The sequence below is a fragment of the Ciconia boyciana genome, chromosome 9, assembly GCF_034638445.1.
Source record: "Ciconia boyciana chromosome 9, ASM3463844v1, whole genome shotgun sequence".
NCBI lineage: Eukaryota > Metazoa > Chordata > Aves > Ciconiiformes > Ciconiidae > Ciconia > Ciconia boyciana.
The window spans coordinates 2,097,096-2,122,221 of record NC_132942.1 but is presented as its reverse complement, the minus strand read 5'-3'; the positions used below and the strand labels follow the sequence as shown (position 1 = coordinate 2,122,221).

The following is a 25,126-nucleotide window of genomic DNA, read 5'->3' as shown; positions in this document are numbered from 1 at the left end:
GCGGCGGCCGCGGTGGTTGCTGGGGCGCGCGGGACCGCGGCGGCGAGCGGAGGTGACCGGGCTGGGGGAGCGGGGCGGCGGCGGGCTTGGGGGGCGGCGGCGGGCAGAGGAAGGGCCGCCTCCGCTGCGGCGGTGCCATCGCCTCTCCCTGGAAAATGTCCACCCCCGCTGCAGCGCGGAGCTCCGGGCGGGAAACTCCCGCTGCCCACCTCTCCCCCGGCAGCGGGGTTTCTCCAGGAAATGCCCTTTCCCGCCCGGTGCCCCCCCCCCCGCTGCCGCCTGCCTCCGACCGCAGCGGTGGCCTGGCCGGGCCGAGCCCCGCTGGGCCTCCCCTGAGGCGCCTCGGGGGAGCCCGGGAGGCGCCTGGGCTCGGCCATGCGTGGGGGAAGGGCAGGGGCGGGCGGGCAGGGCCCTGAGGGGAGAGCGGGAGCCCTCTCAGCGCCGCTCCTTCGGCCGTATGAAGCAGCTGAAATACACAGATACACACGCTTGAAATACACGTGTTCACCATGGGTCGGTAGCGGGTCTTGGGGTAGGAGTTGCCTCCATCAGCTACCCCACCCCTGTGACAGGGGCAGCTCCCACCCCTGCACAGGCCCGTGGGCCCTGCCTGCCCCTGCAGCTGTGGCCTGCAAAGTCTCCCGCTTTTCTTCTTCCCCCTCAAGTTAGGACAAAGGCCATGGTGGATGTCCCATACAAATTTGAATGCGGCCCTGTCAGAAGCGGGCGGTAGCGAAGCTCTGGCACAGCGTTGGGTATTGCGGTACAACAGTGGAGTTTTAAAGGGAAAATATATTGGTGCCTCTGGTGTGTTTGGGGCATTCTGAAAGCGTGCGTGCGGGTTTTGTGATGTGGAATAAAGCGCGTTTCTCGTACGCTTCGAGGGGTTTTTTTGGCCATTGTTTTTGATTTAATGATAGTTCTCTTAACTTGGAGTTGATTAGCTTCTCAGCTTAAAACAAATGAGAGCTTTGCCTTTCTGTGTTCTGTACCTTGAGTCGTAACTAAAGAGCCATAGCTGTGTTTTTAAAGATGTTCATAATATTTTGTGCTTGCATAGATGTGTTGTCAGCTTTCAGTGACATGCTGTGATTTTTGCCTTCTAGATTTTTCACGAAGCTTTATTTTACAGGATTTATAACGTCTATACTACTGACTGTGGAAGAGAAGAAGTTCTGCAGAAATGTCGAAGATTGAGAAAATGAGTATTCTCGGAGTGAGGAGTTTTGGGGTAGAGGATAAAGACAAACAGATTATCACTTTCTTTAATCCGTTAACTATTTTGGTGGGACCAAATGGTGCAGGAAAAACGGTAAGATTTACTATGTGTTTGGTTTTGCACTGTAAATAGCTCTGAAAGGCCTCAAAATATGACTAATGATCTCTACAGAAGAGTATTAAGAATAGTGCAAAAATCTTGCTGTTTACTGTAAATATGGTGTTGTTTAGCATTATTAGAGATCTGCTTTCATGCCTGGATTTTGCAGAGCACCAGTTGTATTTTTCGTAGGAAATTGATCCAGATCCTGATTAAAACCGATTTTGCAAAGTACCATATTCTCATGATACTCAAAAAATAAAATGTTATTTCTTATTTCTCTCTCCTCACATATTTAACTCATTTGTAAATATTTGGGCTGTTACTGTGTTTTTGCCTGTAGTCCCTCTTGTTTACTCTAAATTGCCATTATAACTATATACTTATTTCTGTTTTCTTAGACTATCATTGAATGTCTTAAATATATATCCACTGGAGATTTTCCTCCTGGCACCAAAGGAAAGTCATTTGTTCACGATCCAAAGGTAAAAGTCGTAGTGACTAGATTTAATGTGTGTTTACTCTGAAGTCACATACTTAACTGCACTCAGTGTTGTGATGAGAACAGGGATGCTCGAGTTCTAGGCAGACCTGAGCTGATCGTATTGTTTCAGGAAAAACAAAGAGCTGGGGGAGATTAGAACATTACCCACAGCTGGGAAGGCATGTATTCATTTGGATGTTGAGAAGAATTTCCCTTATTCAGGTTTTTTGTTTCTACTAAAGGTTGCCAATGAAACAGATGTTAGAGCTCAGATTCGATTACAGTTTCGAGATGTAAACGGAGAGCTCATAGCTGTCCAGCGATCCATGGTCTGCACCCAGAAAGGCAAGAAAACAGAATTTAAAACACTTGAAGGTGTCATTACTAGAACAAAGTAAGGGTGGTTTTTTTTCTTACTTTGGCATGAAGATCGGTTTGGGTTTTGTATATTTTTACGTGTAAGACAAGAGAAAACTTCATAATGTATTCCTTGAAGTAGCTACCAGTGCTCTTAGATTAAAGCTATGTAGTTTCATCACTTTATTAGTTGACTCAAAAAATCCTACAATTGATAGCCACTACTTTAAGAACTACTTATATCTATTAACTTGCATTTATTTCGAAATTGTATTAACAATGATCAGTTTGAAAGTAGCATTGTGTGGAGTAGGTAGGTTTTACTTCCTTTAGCACCATTTTCAGTTTCAGGTCATTGTTGGCCCGTGTTTAACTCCGATCTCCACTGTTTAAGTGTATTCACTTCATTCAAGATCGGTTTTGCTCCCTCTGGTGGCTCTGCATAGTTTTAAAATGTGTGATAGTCTTGAGTACAGATATTTACAGTGTTAAATGCATGTGTTGGACATGGTGATGATATGCTTAAAAATTGTTACTCGTTACGTTTCTGAATCGATACATTGCAATGAGATTATACTGTTAAAAATGCAATTTACTTTTAAAAGAATTTGCCAGTAACGTCTTTGGGGATTTTCTTTATCTGTGCTACATAGGCATGGCGAGAAGGTCAGTCTGAGTTCCAAGTGTGCAGAAATTGATCGAGAGATGATCAGCGCCCTTGGTGTTTCCAAATCGGTGATTAACAATGTCATTTTCTGCCACCAAGAAGAATCCAACTGGCCATTAAGTGAAGGGAAGGCCCTGAAGCAAAAATTTGATGAGATCTTTTCAGCAACAAGGTTTTTCTCTTTACTGTAATTAAATAAAAACCAAGTAAGAAATGTCGTCTCTAATAATGTAGGTGTTAATTAAAATGTCTAAGGCATTGTTTCATACATCAGTATTGCTATAGTGCCAATAAGATCTGAAATTCTGGTTTTTTTTTAAGGTATATTAAAGCACTCGAAACTCTCCGTCAGGTACGACTGAAACAAAGCTTGAAAGTAAAAGAGTGTCAGGCAGTACTGAAGTACCTAAAACAGAATAAAGAAAAAGCACAGGAAATCCAGGATCATCTTAACAATAGAGAGGCCCAACTGGCTGCTTCTAAGGAGAATGTAAAATCTATCGAGAGTCAACTTAATCCTCTAAAGGTAATTTGTGTGACGATTACGTTAAGACTTTAATACAGACTTTAATACAAAACAATACATAAGTACTAAAGAACACAGAAAGATGTGAAAGCTGGACAAATTTCTTGATTAAAATCTTACACTTTTATATTGTGTTATCTAATCCTTTGCTCTGAAGCAGAATCAAGCCTCATACCTCAGCAAACCTGGCAGATGCTGGTCTAATCTGTAAACAGTCACTGGAGGTTTAAGAACATAGTTTTGTGAAATTCTTGTAGCGGCATTGGTGTTTTGTAGCTTAATTTAAAATCTCTCTTTCTCAAATTTAGGTGGTAACTAAAACTTATGAACTGTAACTAAAACAAAAACTAAACTAAAACTTAAAACCTCCTATTTTTAAAAAATACTTTATAAAGCTGAAGGTTTTACACTTAGACTAACTATACTGTATAGGACAATTGATTATGGGATTCATAAGCTGGTGAGATATTTTACTTACAGCATTCTTTCCCTTGCAGACTTCTCTGGCAGCAGTTGAACAGAATCTCATGAAAGTAATGAGGCTAGACAACGACGTAAAAGCCCGGGAGAGCAGGAGGAGGCAGATGGAGAAAGATAATCAAGATTTGCAACAGAAGATGGAAAAGGTTGCCTTTTAAATTCTACGCTGCCATCCTTTCTGCTGAAGAATCAGTCTGTCTTTTGCTACCCAGTGAACTAAGTATATATTTTATTATGCATCAGATGTTGGTGAAGAATGTTTTCATAGCCCATGTAGCTTGCTTGATGTTATCAGATATTGCAAACATGGCTCAGTAAAGCTGTATTGGTTTCTGTGTGGTTTGAGTTAAATTGCTTTTTGTAGCTTTTCCCTCCACCATAGACTAGCTTGCCAGGAAGGCAAATACTGACAAAAATTTTCATAAAAGTGATAATTACTGGTAACAGTGCCCTGCGGTGTGTAACTTGAAAATATCTACCTCTCACTGTATGTTGGTGACAGCCAGCGTTTGTTTTGACCAGTAATATTATTCATCTCCCTGGAGATTTTTTCTTTCTTTCTCTTAAAATAAGAAATAATTGTCAGTCTTCTGTTGTGATTGTGACAAGGCATTTAAAACCATTTTGAAAAATGGAAAGAAATTCCGTAGTGGTAAAAACTTAGATTCATTTGTTTTATCAGCCTAAGAAAAATAATTTCCTTTTCCGGTTTTGCTTGTAGCACATTTAATTTTTCTTAATATATGTCTTAATGTAGAAATTCTGTGTGGAAGGTGTTTATGTCTTATTTCTTGAATTCTGTTATGGTAAAAAATATACTTTTTTAAAACATCATTAATTGGCTTATAAATTTAGTTAAAAAGCTAACTTTATTCTGTATTGTATTTGGCGTACAGGTTTTTCAAGGGACAGATGAACAACTGAGGGATAGATACAAGAACCACCAGAGAACAGTGAAGGAGAAGGAGGAGAGGTTATCAGACTGTAAGCGTGAATTAGATAGAGCCACTAAAGAATGCCAGAGATTTAACAGTGAGAAATCAGAACTACTTATTGAACGAGGTATTTTAGACTTCATGTATAACCTTGTATTTGTTTTTTAATGTAATTAAGATCTGAAATGGAACTACTGATAAGAATTGAAGGGATTTGAAATGGACAAAACCCCTAAAACGTGTGTGAGTTTGGGGTCAGCCGCACAGTATGGTATGAGACCCTTGCAGGTCTTAGCGTTCTTCTCCTGGAGTTTCTAATGTGCATTTGTTGTTTCGAGCTATAATTACAACATCTATACTTGTCTTCTTAAAAGGACCATTCTTTATAAAAATATTCCAAATAGATAATTTATGGTGGCATTAATCGATGTCAGCCTAGCAGTTTACAACACAATTGTTTCACTGTCTGAGCTTGTACTTTCTTTAGGTGATGAAAATGCCTGCTAACCGGATGTGACTGTATAAGTGTGTTTTCACCAAGAAAAAGGTGAAAGCTGAATGCTTGGCGTGCTCAGTGTCTCGGGTGGGGGCTGGGGACTAGTAGTCAGAGGGCTTTGGGATAATATTCTTTCATGTATTGTGTATTCTCTTTTAGATGGACTATGGGAATTTCAGTAAAGCTGTAGTAGTTGAGACACAAAATATATGCTTACATAAAATATGTTTGGGCTTTGTTTATATTTATCAGAATAATAGTGTTCTAAGAGGCTTTCTTTTAAATTCTTGATTTATTTAATTAATAAAAATTTAGTTACCTGAAATAGCAATCTCTCAAGCTAAAGCTTGTTTTTACTCTGGAGCTTTTTGTGTTGTTTAAAAATACTTCAGTTTCAAGGACTTTAAGAAAATAGTTGCAACTGACTTTGAATCCTAAATGTATCTTCTGCCTCCGTTTTTGAGCGTTTATGTCACGTTTTCTTTTTGTGAAGGTCGTCTTCAACTGCAAGCAGATCGTCATCAAGAACACATCACGACGAGGGATTCATTAATTCAGTCTTTGGCAGCACAGCTGGAATTAGATGGTTTTGAGCGAGCACCTTTTAATGAAAGGCACATTACCAGTTTTCACAGGTTGTTGAAGGAGAGACAGGAAAGAGATATAGAAGCTGCAAATCATTTGATGGTAAGAATTTTGTTGGTTTAGTAGCGTAGTTAGGATTGGTTATTAGTGTGTTATTGGCCCCTATGTGTCTTCATGGTGCTGGGAGGAAGAATGTCGGGGGGGAAAAACTGAAGCCTTTTTTTTTTTTCTAGAGTTCTTTATTATGGGTTGCCTGAATCTTTCCATGGAAATTAGTTTTGGAACTAAGAGTGGTCATCAAGTGATCTGAATTGCCAAAGCTATTGAACAGGCAGTTCTTCAGATAGGTTTTTCTCAGCAGCCCTCTCATGCAGGTGGATCACTGACAAGCTAAAAAGCCTGAGGAAGAATTACAGTGGGCAACTGGTTTAAAAATAAGCAACTTTTTGTTGAAGTCATCTTCAAAATGGAGTTGCTGTCACAGAACGCTACCGGTATGATGCATCTGCATTTTCCTATCAAAACATTTCAGCAGAAAATTTTTGACAAGTTCTAGTTATCTGAGTATTTCAATGTCTTGTAATACAGTGGTGAATATTTGCAAGCTCCTGTGAAGAAGTGTTTTTAAATGTTGTTTTCCTATGAAAAAAATAATAAGTATGTTATTGCTGACTTCTTTCAGAGAGAATTTGCACGAAAAGAGGCAATGAAACAAAAACAGATAGATGAAATAAGAGACAAGAAAACTGGATTAGAAAGAACCATTGACCTGAAATCAGACATTCAAAATAAGAAAGAAGTTGAGCTGAAGAATGTAAAATATGAATTGCAGCAGTTGGAGGGGTTTTCAGGCAGAATTCTGGAGCTGGAGCAAGAGATTGTCAAGACAGTGAGTTACTGTAATTGAAAAATTTGTAGAAGTTTGAAGTAAAAACTTTTAGCTTTATCATTAAAAAATAAACAAACAAAACCCTTGATGTTTACGTCGTCTGCTGCATTTTTTCCCTTTTAGTACCCTCTCTGTGCTTTGTCTGTTTAGATGGTGTGCCCTTTGGGGCAGGGACTATTCAGTACTTTGTTTTTGTACAGTGCATGCATAGAATACACTGCTTCTGCTTGGTGAGTTATAACTAGGGTAATAGCCACAGCTGGTGATTTCATAAAATTAGTCAGTCTTAAATTATTGGGCCAGAAAAACATGACCTAAGGTGCTACATTACCTGCATTTTTCCAGATAACTTGTCTGTGAGATGGGCTACTTGGCTATAAGTGTTTTATCCGATGAAGTATTATAAAGTTACAAGCATTTGATGTCCCAGTTGAACAGCTGGTTATGCCTTTGTAGCCAAATATTTTATGTTTGTTAGCAGTGTATGAATTCAGTGCTTGACAGTGTTTCTTCTAGCCTCCTCACTAGGATAATTCCAAATTTAATGTACAGTACATGCTAAAATACAGAGAATCAAACTAAATACGAGTGAGCTTCCTGAAGTTAAATCATGTGGTCATGGCTTATGGTAAAAGCGTGAGCAACTTGAGGCAGTACTACACTTCAGAACAGTGTATCCGGTATCTGCTGTACATTCCCTATGCCAGCATCGCAGCCGTTGTCCTTTTTCATGTATTCTTTACAAATCTTCTAAGTGTCATTCCTGTAACAGCTAATGATACTGCTGCCAGGCAGCTTAAGAGCTTTTTTCTGTTTCTTTTAATCAGAATTTTATTGATTAGTGTAATTATTTAAGTCTTCTGGACTTTTATTTTTTGTTTAGGGACGTGAGCTGGAGAAGGCTGAGAGGAACAACAATGTAGAAACACTCGAACTGGAAGTACAAACTCTGCAAAATGAGAAAATAAACCTGGACAAAGCTCTTAGGATGTTGGATCAAGAGATGGAACAGTTGAATCTACACACCATGACAATTACCCAAATGGAGATGCTGAAGAAAGACAAAGTAATTTTTCTATCATCATCTCATAAGAGGGACATGGAGGGTCTATATTAATTTCAAGATTTGTGTATTTTTCAGCTGTTTATTAACAATCGTGTAAAGCTTCTGTCTGACTTCATAGAAGCCATTAACTTCATGAATGCACTGAGTGACATAAACTTAAAGATAGGAAAAAATGAATTTCAAATGCTTCATTTCCTCAGGCAGACAAAGAAGAGCAGATTAGAAAAGTGAAATCAAGACATTCTGATGAACTGACATCACTGTTGGGATACTTTCCGAATAAAAACCAACTTGAAGACTGGCTTCATGGTAAAAATAGGAAGATTAATCAGACAAGGGATAGTCTTGCTGACCTTAAGTAGGTATTAATTTAATTTATTATGTGTCCATAAGTATTTACGTAATGATTAATTTAAATGTTGGAAGGCTTAATATGCTTAACGTACTTGTTACTTTAATTCATTATTGTTTATTTAGGTATCTGCAAAATCAAAGAAAGCCTCCTGCAGAATTTTTGTAATGTATAGCTGATATAGTTTGTGCTGAGTAATAAAATCACAACATTTGTGGTATGTCAAAGACAGCGCTAAAAGCAGGTAGCAAAGTATTGTTCTTGGAACATCCTTAATTGTTTATGCTAATCCTAGCTGAATGAATATGCTTGGGGGTGGAAATTGCTGGTCTTCTGACTTTCTTATAAGTCACAGAGTGGTTAGTGACTGTGTCACGAGTTCATGTGTGATCACCTGGTCCTGATTTCATTTGATTATATAAAACAATTTGTTAGAAAAAGTAGGTAACATCAGCACACTATGCAGTGATACACATTAAACTTCCACAAAACAAAACCCCCAAGATTTTAAGTATAAGAACATTGCAGAACTCAAAAGTATGGAACATGAGTAGAAGGATGCCGACATTCTTTGCTTAAGAGGTTCAATAATATCTCATTAGCAATAATTGCTATAGGGGGAAGAAAGTTGATATTGTAGTATTCTATAAAGTTTTGTATGGCTTTGTCATTAGAAATTAGTTTCTCATCAGTAAGCACCTAGAAAACAAAAGGGAATTAAAATGAAACACTTTATGCTGTACTTAGATTAATAAAAAGTTGACCCTATAGATTTCCTGAAAAATCATTAAAGAACAACTGGCAAACAGCTCTGTAATATCTATTTCAGATTAACTTCCCATGGTTTTGTTTTTGCTTAAACAGTTTGAAGTCTGCATTTTTTTGTAATAAAAGAGTTTATGCATTGATGTTTCAGCAAACGACTGGCATCAGTAGAATGTCATAAAACTTATGTCAGTAATGAGCTAAGAAAAAAAGAAGAGCAATTGTCCCTTCACGAAACAAAACTTTTTGATGTTTGTGGAAGCCAAGATTTTGACAGTGATCTGAACAAACTTCAAGAGGAGATTGAAAAAAGTTCAAAACAGCGAGGTAAATTTATCTATAGCTCTACTTTTTTCCCTGAAACTTGTTTTAAATGTAAGCCACAGATATTGAGGCAGTCTGTTGCTTGTGCAGGGCAAACAATCCGCACAGAAACTGACTTAAGGGAGATTATTACTGAATCTTACTATTTTTTAACAAATTTTCCTTATCTTTACTACCATTTCTGTTTTACACTTAAGCAGGATCAGTTGTTCTAATTCTTTCAGTTAATTCTCTTATTATGTGTAAATGAAGTACCTCCTTTGGCTTACTGTGTAGGTAGATCATGACCTTCTCAAAGCTAAGGAAATGTTTGAGTGTGTGGACCTGCCAGGTGCAAAGACAGGTACAGAACCAGGCGTTTGGCGTGGGTTTGGCCCATAGGGCCTACTACTAACTGAAGGAAAGGAATTTCTGAAGGAAGTACTCCTTTCCACTGCTAATTCCAGAGGGATGAGCATGGTTTAATAAAAGAGACTCATAGAATAATTCAGGTTGATGAGGACTTCAGGAGGGGGTGTAGGGCAACCCGCTAAAAGCAGGGACAGCATTGAATTCAGACCAGGTTGCTTGGGCCATTTCAGTTTCCTGTCGTTGTGATTTTGTGGGTTATAATTTTGTTTCATTTATGGTGAACACATACCTAGTTTAGATCTGATTATGCACTGTTTATGTTTTTACATAAAGTCTTTTGTTTCTTTTTCAACCAGCTGTGCTTGCTGGAGCCACTGCAGTTTATTCACAGTTCATTACACAACTGACAGAGGAGAACCAGGCATGTTGTCCAGTTTGTCAAAGAGGTTTTCAAACAGAGGCCGAACTGCAAGATGTAATTAGTGATCTGCAGTCTAAGCTGCGTCTTGCTCCAGACAAACTGAAGTCAACAGAGTCTGAGCTTAAAAGAAAAGAGAAAAAACGTGATGAAATGATCAGTCTTAAACCGCTTCGGTAAAGTACTTAAACCCTATTGTTGCAAGCTGTTTCCTTTCAAATGCTTGGTTTTTGATAATTAATTATTATCTAGGCATCAAGGAAGCTTTATTTTAGGGCTAGTTAATTCATTTAAAAAATCTCATTGTTGAGATAAATAATTTGCTATCATTTGTTCTCTGCTCATTTGGACTTTAATATTAAACTATTTTCTATTTTTGGTATTACTGATCCTTTGGGACTTCTTGTGAGAGTGAGGCAGAAAAAGTGGTTAAATACTTACTTTTGTACCGACTATTTACGCTATACAGGCACAGTTCCCCTCCTTGTTATTTATCATTGTAACTTAAAATGGACAGACTGGTTTTGTTGTTAATGAAATGTTTTCATAACATGTCAGCTTAAATGTGTTTCTTAAAAATGCTGAAATGGAAGTTTGTCTAGACAGAATGGGACCTGAACCTATATTAAACACCCTTTAATAATAATATCTTGATTTATACTTCCTTTAACAATACCTTTTGGTGCTGGCAGTTTTGTATGAATTACGATGTTCTGGAAAGGCATCTCTGGGTTTTATAGTGGATTCCCAATGCTGTTTATGTTTCCTTGAGATTCAGTTATGTGCAATTCCATCATTTGGGAATGCATCTCTGTCTCCGATACTGATAACCCCTATTAGATTGGACTGAATTTATTCCTTTGTTTTAGTTATTTAAAAAAACTTTTTACGTTGTGATTTTTTTTTAACTTGCAAGGTAATACAAAGTGTAGGTAATATTATGAAATTCAGAAAAGGTGCCTACAGTATTTTCCAATTTCCAGGCTGAATTTGTCTGTATTTTTAAGGCTATGGAAGTACTAGACAGGCTGTTTTGTTGTTGCTTCCCTTTTCTCTTCCTGTTGCCTCCTTCCAAAATATAAACAAATAACACTAGCCCTAAAGAGTTTTTGTCAGAGTCCTGGGTTTTTTTTTCTTAGCGTACAAACAGCATTTAAAGTAAGAGTATGCGGGTTTCCCGCCAGCAGGCGAAGAGGCTCTAGTCTCAAGAAATTTGCAGACCGTTGTTCTGAGAGAATTTGGAGAATATATGTTAGAGGATAGACCTTTCCTTCACAAGAGGACACTCTTGTATAGTGGATTTAGACCCTCTCATGAGCATTTGTTGTAATTAAGTTAAAAACCAAAAGAGATTTTGTTTGCTTGTTTGTTTCATCTCACCTGTCTAAAATGAGGGATGTATTACCTTAGCTGGGTATATAACATAAGCTCAATTGAACGTGGGCAAGGGTAAAGGGAAACTACTTTTGGCTAAATTTAGTCTTCCACTGTTCAGTCATATCACAGATTTTGTGATCTTGAACGTCTGGAATTTATGCTGCTGGTTTTGACAAAGGAAATTTTACGGATTTGTGTTTTATTTAAGGCGAACTGTAGTTGAACTCCAAGGTAAGGACATACCAGACTTGAGGAACAAGATACAGAATGCAAACAGGGATTTAACAGGCCTGAAGGGTAAGATAGAAGAACAGGAGTCACTCTTGCGGACAGCTTTGTCTGAGGAGGAAGGTGCCAAGGCATGTTTGCAGGATGTAATCCTAATGGAAAGGTACCAGGTATGCTTTGGTAATTTCTTTTAACATGTATAAAATGATACTCACTCGCTAGCATCTAAATATGTAGGTATTCAGTAATATGACAAAACTTTGAGGTCTTGAGACTTTTCAAGCAAAGTAAAAAATACTTTAAAAGACAGCATAACATAGGTGATCTTGGTACTAATAAAACTTAAAAGTTTTATGTAATGATTTTTGCTTTTGAGGACAACAGAGTCCCTTGAGTTTTGATTCAACTCTGTGCTATAGTAACTGGGAAAAGAGGTGTAATCCAGAACTTGAGCACAAACACAAGTACACCAAAGTGTTTTTCAGTCTTTGTAGTCAGGCTTCTGTCATTATCATTCAGCATGCTCTCAGCATCTGCTCTGTGTGCTTTCTGAAATCTTGTCACATACGCTTCCTTGTTCTGTGCCATCTGAATATATGGTGAAGGGGAATTGATATCCTACACTTCTTACTATTCTGACGTAGGAGACTGTTTTGAACAGTCTTCATGCCTTTATTACTAACACAAAATCTTTGCTCGACTGAGAACCACCGGAGGGACAACTGCGTAGAGAACCTGGGGCCAGGCAAAGGACTGAGAACATTTCACAGGTGGGAGGTGGCAACAGCTCTTGGGGCTCCAACAGTTCTGTTGTTGCAGAGACACGTAACTGTTCTGAGGTAGCCTGGGGATCTCAAAAGCCCATCCCTCCGTACTGACTGATTTCCTCTCACAATTAGGAATTCCAGTTTCTAGCAGCCTGTGGGCTGACATAACCTTACTGATAATGATGTGACATTGCTCCAGCAGAGGAGATAAATTTGAAGGTCTTGAGTCAGGTGTGCCTTAAGCCCCAAGCCTGTTCTTGTGTGCCAAAGATAGAAAATACATTGTTAACACTAATACAATAGTAATAGTACTTTTCCTCATACTTTCAGACTGATATTAGGGATGTTGAACGAAAAATTGCTCAGCAGGAAGCTAAGCTGCTAGGGGTCAATTTAAGTAGAACTGTTCTACAAGTAAGCCACGAAAAACAAGAGAAAAAACACTTGTGGGATACAGGTAGGTCATACAAAACTGGTATTTAATTTTTATATTGAAAATAATATTCTAAACTTGCTGCCATTAAAAAATTAAACTTTATTTTACTTATTTTATATTCTGAAATAACTGCATTCTGATAGTTTGTTGTTTCATTTTCTGGGGTGATACTAGCTTAATTTAGAGTTAAATTTTCGTAAGGAAGACAATAAGTGTTTTAAAAAACAGATGGACGCTGTGTTTGTTTTCATCTACAGTTACTGGTAAAATTGAGTTAAATCAAAAACTCAAGCAAGACCAGCAAAATCAGATTCAGCAGCTAAAGAGTACAGTTAATGAGCTTAAAGCAGAGAAACTTCAGATCTCCAGCAGCATGCAGCGTCGTCGACAACTGGAGGAACAAGCAGTGGAATTAACCACTGAGGTTCAGTCCTTATGCAGAGAGATCAAGGTGGGAAATACTCTTTAATTGTTTAACCCTTAGCTTTGTTGCCCTGGGAAAAAAATAATAATCTTGTTATATATAACACTGTCTGTAATCCTAGCAAATAAGACACATTTTTAAATGTTTGTCCTGTACTGCTATTGCATATATTTGGGAATTCCCAGAACTTTATTAAGACATGTTTTCACATCTATTTTTCAACACAAAAAAAAGAGAAAGAAGTAACCACATGACTTTTTTTACCACTTGAAAAATTGTTGATCTTTAAGAGAATGAGAAAATAAAAAGGACTTTCTCCAACTACTTTTCAGGAAGCAAAAGAACAGGTATTTCCTTTGGATTCAACTTTGGAAAAACTGCAGGAGGAGAAGGAGGACCTACTGAATAAAAGGACTGCAAGTAACAAAGAAACACAAGAGAAGGTTTGTTTGCTTTTGACATAGCTGGGAGATAGGATTATATATTGGTTTTCAGGCATGGATGGAAGCTAAGGTACTGAGTTCACTTTCAGGAAACAGCAGTGACTTCAGTGAATGCTTTAGATTGGTGGAACGTTTAGGGAAGAAAAGGACATAACCACGTCAGGAGATGAACTCAATTGTAATTAACCTTTGGCAGTCTTGTCAAAGGCTTCTAGGGACATTTGACAATATTTAGTGACCAATGGTATTAAAAACCCTTCCTAATAGATCTAAGAGAAATAGCAAGGATGACTGTAACCTGTCCTTGCCAAAAGACAGACCTGTTTTACTCAGATGAATTGGCCCTCTTGTGTAAGCACAAATGAGTGATTCACCATTTGCTTTGGAAAACATTTTCATGGTAATAAGGAGGATCTGGGTTTCAAAAGCTGAAGGCTTTACTACTAAATTTAAGCAAATTATGGTAAGGAGTTGTACTTAGATAATGACGTTATCCAGTATCTAATCTTTGATACAGAGTGTACCAGTGGACGTAAGACTGCGTTTCATGTGAAATCTTTTCCCTGCAGATAAATGGCATAAAAGAGAAAGTTAAAGATATAAACAAGTACGTGAAAGAAATTGAAAACTATATTCAACAAGGAAAAGAAGAGTATAAAAAGGTAACCTAAAAAACGGTCAATAAAAAGTTGACATTAAAGGCACTTTTGTGTTTAAACCATATACCATTTTATTTCTTTAGCAAAAGGAGTCTGAACTTGAAGAAGTAAATTCTCAGTTAGCTGCCCGTGAGAAACAGAAGGAAATGATAAGTAAAGAGATGGAAATGATTCGACAGGATATTGACACTCAAAAGGTAGATGCATCGTTTTACAATGAAGTATATTTTGCACAGTTGAATTAATTTCTGGTTTTGGTTTAAGTCTGCCTAGGTCTGTAGTGGTTCAAAGTTTGTCTCGTCCTGATTTACTTAACCAGTTGTTAGTCAGAATAGCTGCTAAACATGCATTAGGCTGAAAAAAAGTCTTGAGATTTGTATATGCAAAAGTAGAAGCATTTTAGAGAACTTCTATCTCTAACTATAATTTTGTGGGGTTTCCAAAAGGGGTAAGTCTGTTGAGATAATAGCCAGCATTTTCAAAAGTATCTTTGTGTGGAGAATACCTGCCTTCTGAAGTAAGACTGCTGTAAGGTGTTTCGAATTACAGGTACCAAAAGTTGCTAGTTACTCCAGGCTTTGTCATGTACTTTAAATTCTTGTGTGTGTATTTCAAATACTGTTTACATTCTTTATAGGAAAGTTGTCTTTCCCCATTCTACCCCACCACGTACTGCCTAACTTGTACAACTGAGATGGGGGACTTTGTTAAATCTCATCCTAAATTACTTACCCTGTTTGAAACATTGATTAATATTTGCACACAGGATCACTTTTGTGTTTGCCTGTGACGATAAATACTGTAAGTATTATTTCAGGTTGAAATATGAAATAATACTGCTGATTTCCATTATACCCTATTTCTAGCACAAGGTAAGTTCTCACTGTGATAATTTTCGTTGTTGTCAATTATTTTATGCTTGCAGCATGTTTTAGAGCTGTGCAGAACTCATACTTTGTAATTGAGAATCAATATACTGAAACATTATACAACTTCTTGCTTTCTGTGGAGATAGATACAGGAAAGGTGGCTAGAGGATAATCTTACTTTGAGGAAACGGAATGAAGAGCTAAAAGAAGTTGAAGATGATATAAAACACCTTGTGAAGGAGATGGGAGAAATGAAAGTCTCGCAAATGAAAAAGTAAGCATCTTCAAATCAGAGCGGCATGTTTTGCACAAGAATTCACTGAATATCTGAATGTAATATTCACTGTGTTTTAGTGTGTTTCCTGGTCCACCTTTCTCCCCATTCATGTAGACCACTTCCTCCTTCAAACTTACATTTGTATAATATCCCCATGACGACAACATAAATGACTCAGTGAAATTATATAGTGCTTCTAGCTAGAAATACATATATGTGTATATGTGCACATACCTGTTCCAATCTAATCCATTTTTTTTAGTGTCTTCCACTGTTAAATCCACATTTAAAAAATAATTCATGTCTCTGGATAAGAATATTTAGTTTTCATTTTCAGTCTGCCCACTTAGGTCTCAGCAGCAAATTTTATATTTATTTCAGTAGTTTATTATAAATACTTTTGAAAAGGAATTAGCCCTATGCTGGTTCTTATGTGTGACTCATGCATTTAGCTTTCTAGAGGTTACCCAATTAATTAATCTTATTTTTCTCGGTATCCTAATTTAATTCCACCTATGAAATTAATTATTTTCTGTGTTTCTACATATAGCACTTTGGCATTTGAACTTGATAACTTGCTTCTCCCACTCAGATTAGGGATTTCAGTATGTTCTTAACAAACTAAAAAATATTTTTATTTCAATAATGTCTTAATTTCAGTGACGTTAGTACTATAATTTTAACTGTTGCAGACTTTATAGATACAATATAATGAGATACTGTCTAACATAAACTCAAAATTAGAACCCTGATTAAAACATTGTGAAACACTAAATACAAAAGACTTGTATATCAATTCCGGTTTCACAGCGAACAAAAGAATTTAGAGGAGAAAATAGAATCTCTGAAAAGAAACCATCATGTTGCACTCGGCCGACAACATGGATTTGAGGAAGAGATTGTTCGGTTTAGGAGGGAACTTCAAGAGCCACAATTCAAAGATGCAGAGGAAAAATACAGGGAGATGATGATTGTTATGAGAACAACAGAGCTGGCGAACAAAGATCTGGACCTTTATTACAAGGCTCTCGATAAGTAAGTATTGTCATAGTATTATGTATTGACATAAGTATGTCATACTTATGTATGACATAAGTATTGTCATAGGAGGGTAGTTCTTAAATGTTTTAGGGTTTATCACTATTGATAACCTTGATGCAAAAGCAGCTTTCAACTTCAGACTTCCTAAGAGGTAACTTAGGGATAGTAAATTGATGTAATTCTTTGAGGTATATAATTATTTCTCTTTATAAAATCAGGCATTTAAATATTAAGATAACATAACAAGATACAACTTTTTAAGTAAATTAAAATTACTACAAATGGCACAGGATTGGTAGGATGTAGGAAATTTGTAAGTTAATGTATATAATGTACATACAGTTAATGCATAATGTATATAATGTACATACAGTTAATGCATTGATGGCAATAATTGGAGTTTAATATAGTCATAGATAAGTCCAGTGATCATTATAATTTTATTCCCAGTTCTCTGTAGGACCCTGTTTGAGTTACGGTTGTACGTATTAGGACTCTCATTTGCAATGCAACAATTCAAGTTGGGAGATAATAGTGAGAGAACCCAACACGTCACCCACCTGTGCCTTCTGTGCTGAATTCTCGGTGTGAAATGATCTTTTGCTGTGTTGCCTGTGGTGGTTAGAGAATGTCCAGACAATAAACGCATTCAACTTAGTTTTTCATATGAAAGCATGTGGAAGAGCCAGTGGAGCTGCAGGCTGTTCCTCTGACCCTATTCCTCTGTAGCTTTTTTTTCCACTTGAAGGCATTTTTAGGAAGCTGTTGTAAGTGTGTGTCTCAAAATTGCTGATGGTTTTCCTTTCTTCCTGTAATTTTGGTTTGGGGGTTGTTTTGTGGGGGGAGTAGAGGGAAGTGTTACAGGATGCGCAGTGGGAGAATGTGTTTATTAAAAGTCTGACATGTTCTCTCAAAATACATAAATGCCACAGTACAAGTTTAGGAAAGGTGAAATCTATATTTAAATCCTTCATTATTAACCCAGATCTTTCTTGCATAGTCTTTTACACTACTTTCATTTCTATAGCAGTATGTTTTAGCATCTTCTGGTCATATCTTAACATGAGTAAGATATGCCAGGTAGATTTCTTGTTCCCCACCATGATCTTCTCAGGTAAACAATTGCATTTTCATTAAAGAACATTACAAGATAGAGGTGTGTTTTTCCCCTTTTCCAGTGTGGGTGGTTTTGTGCTTATGTTAGAGAAGGCAAGATCAAAAGAAGCATGTCTTGCATTTGATGGAAAGTGTAGTAAACTTTGTGATTGTTTCTGCTTCCTCTGGAAGCTTGTTTTCTAGTCTTGGACGGACTGGTCAAAAATAGCATCTCAAAATTTGTAAACAAATACAAAGTAAAACGTATGGCTCCCTAAAAAGCCTGTATGTTCAATTATAATGATGGAATTGCAATGAGCTATTGCAACTTGATGGAGAATGGGGAAGGATCTTGGAATCAGTGGATATGTTTCAGGAAATATGAAATTGGTGCTCAGTGACAGAAAGCTAAATTGAATATTAGGAATAAAAAAGAGAAAGAAAGAGAAACATTTTGGCCACTGTATAAATTCACAATACACCCATGTCTTGAATATAGGATGGAATTTTGGTCCCCTGTATTAAAAGGGGTCTAGTAGGGCTGGAAGAAGGAGCGCAGAAGAGCAGTAATGTGGTTGAGGGTACGGTATAATGGTCAAGAAGAGACACTAAATAGATGAGAACTTTCTGAGTTGAGAAGACAGGTCTCAATGGTTACTAACACAGTGGTCTAGAGGAACCCTGTTTTAAGCAGTTTTAATGATAAAATAAATATGTTTAATATTAGAATGTAAGCTAATCCAAAATTTATTTTGTGAAGATGTAAATTGTTCAGAGCACGTATAATTCTTCTCTTTCAGCATAAATGGAAATGCACTCCAAGAATTTCCCTTTTAGAATTCAGAATCTTTTTGTATGGTATCAAATCATCTATTGTTTCTATTTAAGGCAAAACAGGAAATCAGTCTTGTAATTTCAAGAAAAATAGATAAGCATCACTTATTGGTAATCGCCTGAAAAATCGGTGAGACGAAATGTTAACTCTAATGGCCAGAGATTGAAAGCTGTATCTGTAGCTGGGAAAACCAACATTTTGGGTGTTCTGTGCTATCAGTTGATCTTTATTGACTTAATATTTAGAGGTTTATGATAAATATTGATGAGGAATGCATTCTTTGGTTTAATTAAGTAAATACTTGAAAACACTTTATTCTTTCTTCAGACTTAATAACCTATGAGAGCTGATACTTCACTATCCCCTGGCACAGGTGGAAATAATTCCTGTAAGGGCCAGGGAGTAGGAAAAGTATATGTAAAAGTCCATTTCAGAAATGTATTTTATTTCCACCGTGTTTTTTTGAAAGAAGACATTGGCATAAATTGAGCAAGCATTTTTTTCATTACAGAGCACTTTTTCTTTAAAAAGCCAAATTAGAAATGTAGCATCCTCTCCTTTCTTGAATGCTTTCATAAGGAATCATCTATTATTGAACTGAAGTCATGTTGATACATTAACTGGGGAAATTCAATTGAAAATTAGTAATGACATCCTGTGTTGCTCTTGCTGCTGAAGAGAAGGGTAGCTCTAGTCATAACGTCTGTTTGAGTACTTATAAATTATATTCTCGATACAGAATTCTCTGCTCTGAGGAAACTTCACAGGCTCTTGTTTCCTACTGAGACCCAGTTATTTGCACTGCTGCAGGACTGTGCCAATGAGTAACACTAGTGGTGTTATGGAAGACTTAACATCAGATTCCTCTTCTGGGTGTCAGTCTGAAAATATACCTCACACATAAATTGTAAATCTCTTTAAAAAGTCAGGTAAACTCGCTCTCCGTTGAGTGACTGACTGCAAATCTTTTTGCCTTCATTACTCTCCTACTTCTTGAGACTGAGCTGTTTGTGAGAGTAGAACTATTTGCACAATAGAGTGTGTTTAATCTTTAGATACTTATGCATTCACAATGAACTAGTACTTATTACATTTTTAGTAAAAGTATTTAGGGAATGGAAAGGGAGCTGCTGCCTTCCTTAAAGCTCCTGTAGTCCGTAGCGGTCCATGGCTGCACCTATAACAATTTGCACTTTTTGTTGTTGTTCTTTAGAGCAATAATGACATTTCATAGCATGAAGATGGAAGAAATCAACAAAATAATCCGTGACCTTTGGCGAAGCACCTACAGAGGACAAGGTATGTAATTTTTTGTAGTTGTGCCCATATGTATGCATTTGATACTGACCACCGCATACTGAAAAGTGTTTGTTCAAAATATTTAAAATCCAGGATCTGAAAATAATTGGCACCATTCTAAAGGCTACATCTGTTGGTCACCACTATAATCTCCTTTATTACACATTATGTAGTTAGTTACAGGATAAAGAGAGGTAATTTTCCCTTTTCTGTGTTTTCCAGAGTTACGGTTTCCTTGAGACGGGGGAACTGCATGAGCTTATTCCTTCAATTTTGGAAAAATTAATTTCAAAGATGTATCTATTAGTGGGAGTTCTGAAGAGAATTTTTGATGATTACTGCATGTGATACCTCTCAGCTCTGTTTAATCCTATGATATTTTTAAAGATTTTTGATAATGTAAAAACTGTCTCCTTCCCATTTTCAGATATTGAATATATAGAAATTCGTTCTGATGCAGATGAGAATGTCTCAGCCTCTGATAAAAGAAGAAGTTACAATTACAGAGTAGTAATGATAAAGGGAGATACAGCACTGGATATGCGAGGAAGATGTAGTGCTGGGCAAAAGGTAATAGCGGTTTTTTTATGCTACTGCATTTTAGTATGCAGTAAAGAGGATTCTGAAAACTGACTCAGGTGAATGCAAAGGAGTGACACGTTCTGAAGTGACCGTGAAGAACAGGTGGCTCCAACTCTGGTTTACAGTGCTGTACAGCTTTCCTTCGCTGTATCTGGATTTTGCTGACAGTATGCAATATATGATTCTGAACATCTGAACCCTCTTTTGGGGTGCCAAGGTCCATTGTTTCAGTTGGGGACTGGTCTGAGTCCCTGCGGGAGTGAAGGGTTCAGCTTCCCTCTCTCAAGTTCCAATCCTCCCAGTCTGTCTCCTGCTTGTTACCACTAAGGTTCCCATAGCTTCAGGTCTGGTGACTTGCTCCCATATTTTTTCCTTCCTGAGGGCTGGCCCTTGGTGTTCTTTTCACAACTGTGCCTACCTCTAAGTATGATAAGACCTCTTTTTCTCCAAGTTATGCTAATTTCCCCTGCTGCCTGAATATAACCTTTCAGTTCATGTCACCAAATATACCATGCCATACTTTCAGGTGTTGCATTTCATTCTGTCCTATCTGTGTCAGCTATCAGCTCTGCAGTCAATACTTTAATGACACACACTGGCCAAGTGGCCTGATATCACACCTGCCTTGACAGTCCCAGTGATCAGAGGTTCATCATAGTTAACCACACCTCTTTCACATGTTGGGCCTTGAGAGCTGTTGTTTCCACCTGTCTGTTATGTTATGACAGAGCATCTAAAATATTCCTCAGCAAGAGAGAAGAACCAGCCTTGTTCATCTGCCTCCAAAATCACCATCTGTACTGATTTTTTTTTTTCTTTTTGAAGAGCTGAGGTATGGAAAAAAACCATAATACATGTAGCCATTTGACACTTGGCATATTGGTTATGCAGCGTGGGCATCCAAAGCTACCTGCAGTGTTACAGCAGGAAGCTCTACTTCTTCCTTATGTGAACCATTTCCACCAGAACAAACGATCTTCCTAAATGCAGAGGTAGTAGAAAGGGATAAAAATGCAGCCAGGCTGCTCTTATTTCTCCCCTGCTGGAACACTTTCTTGCCCATCCTTTGTGCCTGCTACACCGTAAATAGAAGACCTGGAGAGCTCTCCCCGACACTTAAGGCTCTCAATGCAAGGTGCCAGGGACAACCTAGCTGGAGGACACTGCAATTGTATGAGGGAGATGCATTCTCCTTTCTCTTCTGGAGCTGGAGCTTTCTGTCTCCCTTTCCTCTGCAGTAGCTGAAAGGGCTATGATGGCAACAGATTTAGATCTCTTTGATGTTGAGGAACAATTGCTATTATCGGAAGTAACAAACTGCCTACTTCCTTACCTCCAGAGTAGGAACTCCCACTGCGTTGCTTACTCCAGCAGAGTTTTGTTGGCAGCCAGGCCTTTTCCACGACCAGATGGTACAGAGAGTAGTAGAAAATGAAATGAAGGAATGGAACAAAATGATACACAATATTTTTAAGTGCATACAGCAATAGAATCATGAAAGGATATTTCATGAGAAGATTAATACTGTATTGTTGCTTGAATATGAAAAATGCTATCAAATTCATTCCCACCTGAGTGTAGATGTGTACTTGGTTTTGAAAATTCCACACTAATTTTGGGGGAAATCCAAATCTTGTAAAACAGCAGCGTAGGCAAAAAATGTGTCCTCTCCTAAAGCAGTCTAGAATGTTACGTTAGAGTCCTATGTAAATGAGAGTGAAACTTGTTCACAGTTTCTTAGTTTATATTCTGAGAATTCTTTGATCGTGAACTGTGATGCCAGCAGTCATGATAATTGGAAAGTATTTTTGGCAGCACAGTTTCCATCAAGTGTTCTGTCCTTTTCACTAGTTCAGGAGATCTAATAATAATATGATTAGGCATGTTAGTACAAAACTAACATGTAAGGTGGTAAATCCTACTGTCCTCAGTTTTAGTAAGTAGTCGGGAGTTCAGTAACTCAGGCTTAGTGGTACGCGTACAGATGTCCACCATCTCTGCTGCAGTAGGGTGGGGCTTGAACAGAGTATAGGGGTAATGCAGGTGACAATGTTGTAGCATCTTTACCTCGGATTGGAATCCTTACTTCCAATGTCTCCTGAATTTTGAGTATTTGACTTCTCTGATATTTTTCCAACAGTACTTTGTAGAATGCATCTTTCAATTCAGACTTGAAGTTTTAATGTAGTTTTTCAGTAACTAATTAGTTATTGTAATTTTGTGAACTATCAGCACGTTGTTATGTAAACTTTAGTCACGGTTTGTAATGGCCTTAAAAATAGCATGTTACATGTAGTTCCTCTAGAAACACTTCGAAGAGTGAGATTTTGGTGGTGTTTTTTTTTCCTTAGGTGCTTGCTTCTCTTATTATTCGTCTTGCTCTAGCAGAAACATTCTGTCTCAACTGTGGCATATTGGCACTAGATGAGCCTACTACCAATCTGGATCGAGAAAACATAGAGTCTCTTGCACATGCCCTGGTGGAGTAAGTGATCTCTTCTTGTAAAGCTTAAAGATGGATGTTTTCAAATGTTAATAGTAGTCAGCAGAAGTGAATTATATTTTAAGCTGGCATGTCTTTGCTGGCATCTGCAAATATGCATGCAAAGCAGTAGTTTTAGGTTCCCTCTCCTCTCTCTGTAAAAGAAAAAATACTTCTTAAATAATTTGGGGGGGGGGGGGGTTGTAGGTAAAAAGAGTTGCTAATCAGCGTTAGATTGCTTGACGGTTCATGTCATTCATTATCAATAGTGAAATATTTTTGTGCTATGTATTTACAAGTTCTATAAAACTAGAATGTGATTTAGATAAATATACACTAGATAATTTCTCTTTGTAGGATTATAAAAAGCCGCTCACAACAGCGTAACTTTCAGCTTCTGGTGATAACTCACGATGAAGATTTTGTTGAACTTCTGGGCCGTTCTGAATACGTGGAAACGTTCTACAGGATAAAGAAGAACATTGATCAGTGCTCTGAGATCGTGAAATGCAGTGTCAGCTCCCTAGGCTCATATGCTCATTAGAATTTCAAGTAATTGCGTATTATAGGCTGGCTTAGCTGCCTAACTTGATAGAGCTCAAATGAAGGCATCTGACAATATAGTTCCTTCATATCATATGCTACTGAAGATTTGTAACAGTTTTAGCTAGAGTATGAAACTATTAGACTTTTAAACTTTGTATCTTTCTACGTATTTCTGTGCCTGGGTTTAAGAATCACCATGATTTGAAATAATTTAAATTAGTACAACGCAGTTAACTTTTAGATGTATTTTACGCTTTAAAAGTGAAAATAAAGTTGTGATGTTCTTTGTGTATGTCCTGGTGGAGAGATCCAGATGCGCATCTGTTCTTCAGAAAAGCTGCACCTCTGTCGATAGAATAGGGCGTGCTCTCCGTCACTGCATTAGGGCAGGACTGATTCGTATCTCTCTAGTCAAGGCGTATCCACCTAGCCTACACAAAATTCAGAAGATTCAAAGATAACTTTTACTACTTTCTCTGCAAGGTAACATTACTCCAGCTGTTCAGAGACAGAATCTAAACGAACTATAACAGCTTTCTTTAGAATATCGTCCCATCTCTAACTAGATGAATGAGTGAATGGATGACAGAAGCATATTTTAACCATATTCTCTTTGCTTAGTGTCATTTACCTCCCTCCTGCTTTAAGATGATGACATTTGAGAGTTATGTCATATTCCGATTCTCCATGAGATACAATCAAGTTCTGTGAAACTGATACAAAAATGCCTTAGCGAGTTAATCTGTATGGATGCTGAGCTTCACCTGCACCTCTCAGAGTTCTTCCTGAAGCTCTTTTCCTTGGTACAGCAACACCCGATGGCCCTACAGAACGCAGGCCCAGGGGAACCTGCCACTCAGAATGACAACGGAAGGCCAACAGGGATGGCACGCGTCAAAATGCAAAGGACCTGATGGTCACAAGTCCTGAGCTTTCAGGACTTGTGCCTTGCCCCCTCTGAAGCCATGCAAGCCCCAGGGGATGCAGTTTCTGGGTCTCTGTTTCTTTGTAACCGAGTAAGGGGGCACCTCTTCTACCTTGAACTCTGGGCACCGGGTACAAGTCCACAAGCGGAAGCTGGACTTACAACTCTCTAAATCTTTGCAGACAGCAGTGATCAGCTGAACCTCCTTAGCAGGCAGCATATGACCAAAGCTCAATTTCAGGGGAAGAATCTTTAAACCACTGTGAAAAAAAAGTTGAGCTCTAACATCAGCATGTTTGTCTTTGGCAAATACACAAATGAGGCTGAGAACGTTGCACGCTGCCTCCCTCCTCCTTCAGGGTGCCGGAATCCCTTTATGTCTCAGGGATGAAGAGCAGTTTCCGAAAGCGGGTGAGGACAGGGGCAGGAGTGCGGGCAGAGCTGGCAGGTGCAGGCAGGGCCCGGGGCCAGTTAAGCACCACGGACAGAGGCAGCCCCGGGACGCGCCCCGGCGCCTGGAGGCCTTTGCCCGAGGGGATGGCGAAGCGGGGCCCTGCCTGCCCACGGGGGCTGTGCTGTGGCTCCTTCCTGGCTCTGCTGAGCCCCTCACCTTAAATCATCCCACCGCCGACACCACCCGCTAAAGGGCGTAGACAACATCTGCACCAAAAAAGACAAAACCCAAGAGTACCCCGGGTCTGATTCTTCGTCGCAATGTTCTTCAGCCTTCTACGTGGCCAGAGGGTTAAGTGGGCTTGGCAGTAGGTGCCTTAAAGGGTAATGCCTGAAAGTGAGCGCTTGAGCTAAGGATTATTTCCACTGGAATTT

General features: G+C 38.3%; 1 protein-coding gene across 1 annotated transcript; it reads left to right on the top strand.

Annotated features, from left to right (window-relative positions):
- RAD50 (RAD50 double strand break repair protein) lies at nt 1-23,681 on the top strand. The gene is made up of 26 exons (XM_072872821.1): nt 1-52; nt 1,133-1,312; nt 1,720-1,803; nt 2,045-2,196; nt 2,813-2,998; nt 3,148-3,352; nt 3,850-3,978; nt 4,729-4,894; nt 5,757-5,950; nt 6,531-6,737; nt 7,621-7,803; nt 8,004-8,161; nt 9,072-9,247; nt 9,952-10,189; nt 11,599-11,788; nt 12,716-12,842; nt 13,079-13,272; nt 13,578-13,688; nt 14,258-14,350; nt 14,431-14,544; nt 15,363-15,490; nt 16,304-16,528; nt 19,678-19,763; nt 20,191-20,333; nt 22,697-22,830; nt 23,185-23,681. The coding sequence occupies exons 2-26, from the start codon at nt 1,184-1,186 to the stop codon at nt 23,369-23,371; spliced, it is 3,939 nt and encodes a 1,312-aa protein (XP_072728922.1). The 5' UTR covers nt 1-52; nt 1,133-1,183; the 3' UTR covers nt 23,372-23,681.
- The last annotated feature ends 1,445 nt before the right edge of the window (nt 23,682-25,126 follow it).

Bases quoted from the DNA above. Each gene is read 5' to 3' on its own strand.
- RAD50 (XM_072872821.1), top strand. From the start codon at position 1,184: ATGTCGAAGATTGAGAAAATGAGTATTCTCGGAGTGAGGAGTTTTGGG. The intron at 5,951-6,530 runs GTAAGAATTTTG...GACTTCTTTCAG, and splicing joins AAGCTGCAAATCATTTGATG to AGAGAATTTGCACGAAAAGA. The intron at 16,529-19,677 runs GTAAGTATTGTC...GTTGTTCTTTAG, and splicing joins TATTACAAGGCTCTCGATAA to AGCAATAATGACATTTCATA.